The sequence below is a fragment of the Scophthalmus maximus genome, chromosome 7 (assembly GCF_022379125.1).
Source record: "Scophthalmus maximus strain ysfricsl-2021 chromosome 7, ASM2237912v1, whole genome shotgun sequence".
Lineage (NCBI taxonomy): Eukaryota > Metazoa > Chordata > Actinopteri > Pleuronectiformes > Scophthalmidae > Scophthalmus > Scophthalmus maximus.
Genome location: NC_061521.1, coordinates 24763709 through 24772500, shown reverse-complemented (window position 1 = coordinate 24772500; position 8792 = coordinate 24763709). Strand labels below are relative to the sequence as shown.

At 42.6% G+C, this 8792-nt stretch overlaps 1 protein-coding gene across 1 annotated transcript in view; it reads left to right on the top strand.

Annotated features, from left to right (window-relative positions):
• Positions 1 to 8792, top strand: part of LOC118315977 (synaptotagmin-9-like) — a 33474-nt gene that overhangs the window by 4308 nt on the left and 20374 nt on the right. The window contains exons 2-3 of the mRNA XM_035643711.2: positions 7718 to 7893; positions 8489 to 8706. Coding sequence (XP_035499604.1) covers positions 7718 to 7893; positions 8489 to 8706 — 394 coding nt within the window. The remainder of the gene's footprint in view (positions 1 to 7717; positions 7894 to 8488; positions 8707 to 8792) is intronic.

Below are 8792 nucleotides of genomic sequence, written 5' to 3'. Positions count from 1 at the left end.
AACATGTACTGTCATCCTGTTGACAATCTTTCCAGCATTGCAGCAGGTGTTACAGGCTGCTACCGAGAAATGTTTCCTCCTGTTCCTCATTTTGATTAGCACACGCTCAAATTGAAAAGCAACGTCGGCACAATCGGTGGGAACACTCGTTAAAAACAATTGAACAATGAAATTAAGGAAGCAAGTTTTTCTCTGGAGAACACACACACACACACCGTCAAGTGTCTCTGGTTAGAGTGAAGTAGTTACAGCAGAGTAAACTTTCACAAAGGAATTCTCGAAAAAACGAAACACAAATAATGATGAAAATTGACTTTTCTCCAATATTAACTGTAAATGGAATGTCGGGGAATCTTTACGGCCTCCTCGACAAACCTGAAGAATCACTAACTAGGAAAATATATCACCGTCACTCAGCCTCTGGCTTCCAGATTAGATCACTCAGCAAATTACTGGTAACACGATCACCTCTGAACAGAATGTTCAGTTTCATAATCAGGAAATGATGATGATTCCGGCGCCGGGTCCGAAAGTTTTATCCCACAGTCACAGGGTGAAATAAAATTTGTCTCACCTTCTGTGCTCAGACTCGTAGCTGGCAGCTCGCAGGAAGCACTTTCCGTCGAGGGATTGATTAAAAGCTGGGGGGGGTAGGTTAGGTTTCATTACACCCTTGATTGCGTTTCAGAAGTATTGTTGCCAGGCAACCTAACATTATTGGATATTTGCTTTAGAAATCCTCCAGCCTCTGGTGAATTACCTGAATGAGCCCAATAAAGTTAATGGCTCTTCTCTTAATTTGAATTCCACTTTCACACAGCACCTCTCTCTGTTTGTTATCTGTACAGACTGTTGAAGTCGCTTCCCGGGCGTCGTCCCCGCTCTCCCCCTCAGACTCACACTCAGGCTACAACCACATCACTATGGACGGGTAAAAAGTGGAGATGGATGGGGATTAAAGGAGACATATAATGCTCATATTCAGGATCATGATTTTTTGGGGGGTTATTACTTGAAAAGATTTACAGGCGCCAATGTTCAGTAAACACATCAGTTTCGTCAGACGGTCACATTCCTGCAGCTCCTCTTTCACAACCTCTGTCTGAAACACTTTAAGGCCCCTCCCTCCCAATGAAGCCCAGTCTGCTCTGATTGGCCAGCTGGCTTCACTCTGTTGTTATTGGTGAACCGCTTCCAGTAACGTGGCTTTTTTTGGCGATAAACTAGCCGCTAGTCGTGCCTAACGCACTTTTGTAACATTATGATATATATACATATAACCTCTCCTTTAATTCTGATACGGAGCTATAATACTCGTCTGGACGGAGATGGTTTCAGTGAATGAAGCCTCAATTTAAAAACGCCGGATGTCTCAGAGGACGAACGACTGTACTCTGAAGAGCTTAATGGGATGTCTCCGACCCGATGTCCGCTCTCTGACAGTAGCAGCCATTCGACCTCTGCAAAAAAACAATAAATTGGTCATAATCATGGGCTTCCTCTGCTTAATCTCCTGGTAATAAGCGTGTCAACCTGAAAGCTGCATCTTCTTTTATAAGAGCTGGTGGGGGCGGTGGGTTTCTCTTTGGAGACGACTAGGTCTTAGGCAAGAGCCTAGATCAACTCGGACCGAGGCGAGGATTCTTTTTTATTGACGAGCCTTGAGTGCTCCTTTTGTGTCAAATGGAAATGTGTGGCCTTGGAAACCTCGCTTCTCTAAAGCATCACTTGATTGAGGAACCGCTGGCTGTTTGGCTTTTTCATATTAGTCTGTGAATAGCATGTTGGCCTCAGGCCACTTGTGTTTGGACATAAGCTGTTTGTAAAGTCAGTTTTCCTAGCCCAGTTATTGCCACTTGAGAATCCTACATGCCCGTACTGTCCCTGTGGTGAACTGTTATATGATTTATTATCTTACTGAATTTCCTTTATCCTTGGTGGATATTTCAATCATGAGAGAAGTCCAGACATTTGCCTGAATTTTTCTGGAGGGGCTGTATGCGAGAACGCAAATGTTGTTCATGGTTAATGTGGAAGCAGCGTTGATGCAAGCTGTTGTTTGATTGCAATAAAAAAAACTCCAGTAGTTATACAGACGTTAGTTGTTGATATAGAGATATTTCAGTTTCGACCACAGTGTTTAAATTAAACTAAATTCGTTAAATATTTACTTTTAACAATAATAGCGGTGTACTTTATCTTTGTAAGAGATTATGTCAGTCATTTTCGAAATGTAAAGCTCATATGTAGGATGGAACAATAATAAGAGCCGTTGTCCAAGTGAATCAGCCGTCTAGCTGTGATTGCAGTCGTTTAATTGCGGGTTATTATCTGTGTAGGTGTGTTTGATAGTAAACAGGAATAAACCGGCATCATTACTGTAACGTTGTGCGTCTCTGGTCGGTGCCCGTTTTGCTCTGGGACTCGACAGAGGGAGCGATGGACCTTTAATGAACCTTCTCCGGAGGCCCAGGGAACTCAGCCTCCACCCATCACCACTAATGTTTGCAATCACAGAGATGCTGCTGCACCGAGGCAACAATAATAAAACAACAATAAAATAAGACAAGCTGCCCCCCCCCCCATATGCCTGATGTTATACTGAGATATACAATGATAATTCTCATGACATATAGAGTTAATAATAAGAAGCAAAAGGAAGCACAGAGAAGCCTCTCCAGGACAACTCTGCGGCATATGATTCACGGATCTTCACAGACAATGCAGGAAGCAGTGTCGCCTATGTGTGGGCTTAAAGTGAGGGTGTAGAGATCTGGGTGGTGTCACATGCCTGCCATGAAAAGTGGTATTGTTGTATATATAGCACGCTAGCAAATATACACTATATGTACTATGTTTGTCCCACCACAGTTTCATAATGATACAGCAATGTTTTTCACAACATAAAAGATCTGCAACTTGTGTGTGTTTATTGTATATAATGCATATTGAGAGGATGAGGATAATGTGAAGAGTAGACGGATGAAGAATAAAGGTCGAGGGATCAGGGATGGAGGGTAAAGGATGAAGGGATGAAGGGTTGAGGGGTCGAAGGGTAAGAGATAAGGGATGAAGGGTAAGGGTGGGAGGGATGATTGGTAGTAGGGTAAGAGATGAGGGATGAAGGGTAAGGGATGAAGTTACGAGGGGCCGAGGGGTAAGGGATGAAGGTATGAGGGTTGAAGGTTAAGATAAGAAGCCTTTACTGTCATTATATTCAGAATACAAAGAAATTGCGAGCGCCCCTCCCAGCAATGCTTAAAAGAAACCAGGGATAAGGGATGAAGGGATGAGGTGTCGGTGGGTAAGGCATGAAGGGTCGAAGGGTAAAGGCTGAAGGGATGAGGGGTCGGTGGGTAAGGCATGAAGGGTCGAAGGGTAAAGGCTGGAGGGATGAGGGGTCGAAGGGTAAGGGATGAAGGGATGGAAGGATTGAGGTTGTGGATGAATGATATCTATTGGTGGCAAGGAGAACAAGGGGAGGGGGTTCCAGTCTTTCGCTCTGCGTGTTCACATGACAACCATACAATCCTGATTTATGGACCTGCTCACATTATGTGTTAGTGCTCTGATTTAAATGTGTCATGATTCTGAAAAAGACATGTTCTTCTCAGGTTAATGAATAAATTCTTATTCCCTCTCAGAAGGTCTCCGAGCGCCTGACGGCAGACATGTGACGGTAGATACTGTACGTCTGCATGTGCGAGAGCGAGTGCATTTCCCAATAACACACACCCTGAATTAATCATCTGCAAGTGGCAGGGACATCTACTTTTCATAGTCGGTGCTGCTGGCTCTGTTTCATTCGCTCCTCACTCTGAGGTTCGATACCAGTGATTGCGTTTCGTCGCATTGTGGGATAATCCTCTAGCCTCGAGCAGGTTGTTGATTCACACGACGTCTCATCAAAAGGCACATTGAGTCCAAATCAATGGACGCGTCCATCTGTGTGTCTGTTCACTCTGGAGGTTTCAAGCTTGATTCACTTCTGAGGCAGTAGAACGACGACACCGCCCGCCACCAGGAAAAAATCCATTTGCATTGTTGTACAAAGAAAGTCTGACTCCGAATCTCTAACGCTGATGTTCTTGCTGGTGGTGACACGTTCCCCCTGTTGGCTGCAGAGTGGCTTCAAGATACTGAAATGTTTTTATTATGTACAGTACTCTCCACATAAGTGGGTTGACATTATTTAATAAGATGGCTTGTGTCTTGTTGGTGGTTAAAAAGAGATGCTCTGTAATGTTGCTCTCACACGCAAAGACGCAATGTTTGCTTAACTCACTCGAGTTAAAATATTTGAACTACAGCAAAACATTTGTGTGACGTGAAAGGCAATTAGCATTGAGATCGTCCCGACGTTAGTAGGGCTATATTCTTGAGTTGTAACGCAATGCAAAAATTCACTTTCTATTTGTTTTGAACGCACATTAAGTGTTAAATTTAATACTTTATTTTCCATATTTTCAAAAATGTTTCGCCTAAATGTCCTAAAACACAGAAAATACCGTGTTATGAAGTTATTCCTCCCCCGATAGTTTCTGACTAACATTTGCATGTTACATTAGAGAAAATACACTGAATTCAATTGGTTTCTTTCTTCTAATATATTTCTATGTTACTTTTTTATTTGCCTAAAAAAACCCCACCAGTATCAAAATCGTCCTAGTGGTCAATTTGTTAACTATTTCATTGTGTCAATGTCTTAAAAAATAACAGTCATGTACTGAAAATAAAACAGTTTAGAGTGTTTGAGAGAACACATGAAATAATGCTTTTGTGTGGTTTTGGTGACCACTTTGATGTGAGTTGCCACTAATACCTCAGTATTGGACAAGTTATATTGCACATTCCCATAACCTTAAGCAACCCCACCGCAGACAATTACACTAATCAAAACCTGTGTAACCCCATTTAATTATAATTGCCTACTTCCTCTAGTGAGGAGCGAGAGCTCTCTGATTATTGGAGCTCCTGAATCCAATTAACTGCCACCAGCCGAACGGGGGGTTTTAGGCCTCTGCGCTTTGATTGCTCCCTGCAAGAGGACTTGAAAAGTGCAGACACCCTGTGGTCTTGAGAGAAAGGCTCAAACAAAGGCAATTGACTGAAGCAACGGGGGTTGTCGGGGCTGTTTCACTTTTTCTTAAAGGCTAAACGTATCAAAGAAGGAGCCACATGGTTTTTCAGTAATCAACTTTTGACTGAAATATTTAAGAAATAAAGATTCTGTAAAGGGGAAAGTGGTAACAGCAGCTTTGGATGCAAAAAGAAACCAGCTTTCATTTTATTTTGATATAACAGGTCAATTCTGGGTGTGAATATATATATATATATATATATATATATATATTTATTTATTTTCTATTATTAAACAAATGCACAAAAAAATAGTTTGGCACATCAAAGACAGAGCTCAGTGGAACAAGCTGCGTCCTCTGACTGCGCCAGCTGAGAACACAAGCATCCTCAGAGCATCGTCTCTCCACCGTGCTCGGTTCATCCCAGCTGGACGGACGGTTCAGAGCCGCAACACGAGAGGCCTGGCCGAGTTCTACCTGCCCCGTTTCCACCAATCACAGCACAGACGCCCGACTCTGCTCTAATTCGTTTGCTTTGCAAACACATGTGAATCATTGTGCCCATTTCATGGAGCTGTAATGTATCCAACCATCCATCCATCCTGCTTATTCTTTAAGGGTTGCAGGGGATCTGGAGCCGATGCTTTAATTAGAGATGTTTTCCGATTCGGATGCCAGTATCGGCGAGTACGCAAATCTATGTACCGATCCGATTGCACGTCTATTAAAGTAGTTTCACCTACATAAAACTGCACTTTCCAGCGTGAAATGTCGCCAAATTGCTGATTTATTCGCTAGCTCTGGCTAACGCTCCAAAACAGCAGTTGTGCAGTACTGCCACTGTTAAGTACTGTGCAAAGAGAGTGGTGAAAAAATAGTTTTTGAGAATAAGACGGGAGGAAAAGTGACACCCTCCTCGGATCGGCTGCAGAACCACCAGTGGTTGAGAACACCAACACTCACGTCTCATGCAAGTACAAAATGTTCTGGATTCCAAATCACTTGCCGCCCGTCGTCAATATACTTTTTTTTATTCCTTTAATTCAAATTCTTGTGTGGTTGACAGTAATTTGTCCGGTTTTGTTACGTTTTTCCGACTTTGATTGTGACACTAACAATTTTTATATAAGAATTTTGCAAAACAGACCTTGAATACACAGAATGTTGGAGGTCACTGAGTTTGAAAAAGGCGTAACAGTCATGTCAAAATTTATTTCAATTTTTTTTAACACTTCTGCAGGAGCTCTGTCTGCACAATATAGAATTACATTTTTTTGTATAGTTTTCATGCATTCTCATATGGATAACTTCATTTTGAACATTTATAAACACAAAAAAAATTGCATAAAAGATATACAATTTATATATAGGCCTTTATCTTTGCAGTTATACAAATAAATATACATACACACATCTATGTATATATGTACACATATACAAACCTAAGAAAAATAAATATCCATCTCCAGTAAATGAATTAACAGTCTCTAAATAAATCACATTAACATTAGCATTTCTTTTCTGAAAAGGAGAAGGAAGAAGCAACACGATTATCTCGTCCTACTACATCAATTAATGAAGTAATACGTTTAGAAATCTATCGCTGCAAAACATCCTCTCACTCTGCGTCCTGTAGTTTCAGACTGTAAAATGATTTTCTTTTGAACCAACTCTAATGGCGTCCATAAATTAGCTGATGTCAAACGGGCCCGAGCTCTCGCTCCACCGTCGCATTAAGAGCTCCTTTCAGCTCTATTAGCAGCAGAGACAAATGAGAAACACTTAAAAAGGAAAACGCTGTTCAAACCGGAGTTAAATGGAATATAAATATGATATTGGACAGCTACTAAAAACTTCTTTTCTTTTTTATAATGTCAGAGTTTTCGTGATATCGTCAGCGGAGCCGGTCGGGTCTTGTACTGAACCAGGACGTTCAGTCCGTCGCCTTAAAAAAAAAGGGAAAAAAAACCAAATACATTTAAAAATTAAAAATTTAACAAAATAAATATATATATTTCATTTTTCCGAAACATTCTTTCTCTCTGAGTATGATTCAGAACGACTAGCAAGAAAGAAAGTGAGTGCTGACGGAGATTGAAGTGATGCAGAAGGATACTGAGACCGCACTCGTCTCTCTACATCGTCCAGTCAGTCTGAGCCGGGCTTTTAGTTGAGTTTGTAAAAAGCTACTTCGGAAGAAAGGAGTAAAAGTAAAGCAGTAAAAAAAGGAGGAATCATCTCCTCTGCTAATGGATTACAACTCCGTTGTCCGTTCGGTTTCAAATTTCTCTTCTTTCAGTCTGGTCGTGGATGTGCGTGGTCCCGACCGAAGGAAAGAGAGAAACCAGCCCGCAGCATCTGTAAAGTTGGGAATATCCGGGAGATTTTCCTGGAAATTTCCGGTACGTGAGAACGCCAACTTCAGCAAATGCTGCTCCGGACATTTCCCAGATCCCGCAATTGAACTATTGCCTACAATGACAAAAATGTAATACTTTTTCTTTTTCATCAAGCTTGTGTACAAACACATCTGTCCTCCCCGGGGAGACAGGTTCGTCTATTTCAGCCTTTTCCACTGGCAGCGCTGTGTTCGCAGTTCACTGAGTTTGTCTCTCTCCATCCTCCTCCTCCTCTAGATGTATCGGTGAGCTTGTTGTCCCTGCTGGTCACCACCTGTGGCCTGGCTCTCTTCAGCGTCTCCCTCTTTGTGTCATGGAAGCTGTGCTGGGGGCCGCTGACCGGACGCTACCTCCCAGATATCCTGAAGGGGGCGCACTTCCTGGGCGGAGACCAGCAGCCAGTGCTCACAGAGGTAAGGAGGAAGAAGCGTCTCTCAAACGTGTGTGAGAGGATGTCGTTATGCAACTATTGTAGACGGACACAGATCACATCTACTATCATGTCCTCCATCACAACCCTGTGTGAAGTTGACCAGAGGATCATGAAACAGAGGAGGTTCGTCGAGATGTACCAACACCACTCCTTCCTTTTTGATGTGTTCTCAAGCATTAGGAAAGCCATGTTTAAGTTCTTGTCCCTGGAAGTCATTCGCGAGCGTTTCCTTTCCGGTGACGGTGAATGGTCAGGGAATGTGTAGTCTGTTGTGTTTCACAGCCATGACACAACAAGATCTGATGACTCTACAATCTTAACAGACAAAATTTCTCCTCTCAGGACTCATTGTCCTGTTGCACCTGAAAACATAAAATACAACCTGTTACCCATTCAACATAAAAGCTTTTCTTGTCTTCACCAAGGCGTCGAAAAACTTCTGCTCAACATTACACCCCTCTTTTATCATTACAGCTCTGTCCTCAATTCGCCCAACCTCAAATATAATTCCCAAGCTTGCATTTCAGAAAAAGTATTCACAGTATAATGTTAACATTAATTTGTCTGTTGTGCAGGTGGACGGGGAGGAGAGGGAGTACAGTGAAGATGGCTGTATGAAGGAGACTCCGGGGTTTCACTCGGCTGTGGTCGTCCCGGAGTCGGGCCTGAAGATAAGCCACACGTCGCCTGACATCCCACTGGAGACCCAGACCAAGGTTGAGAGAAACCAGGTCCACACTCTGGCCAGGGACAGGGTCCAGAGGCAGATAACTGAGCCTACGTCGTCTGTACGGTTAGCACAAGTCAATCCCTGAGCCTCCTGTTCAACCTTTGTTGCTGGCAGGTTAAACATAGATGGATGTAGTCTTAGCAACAAGA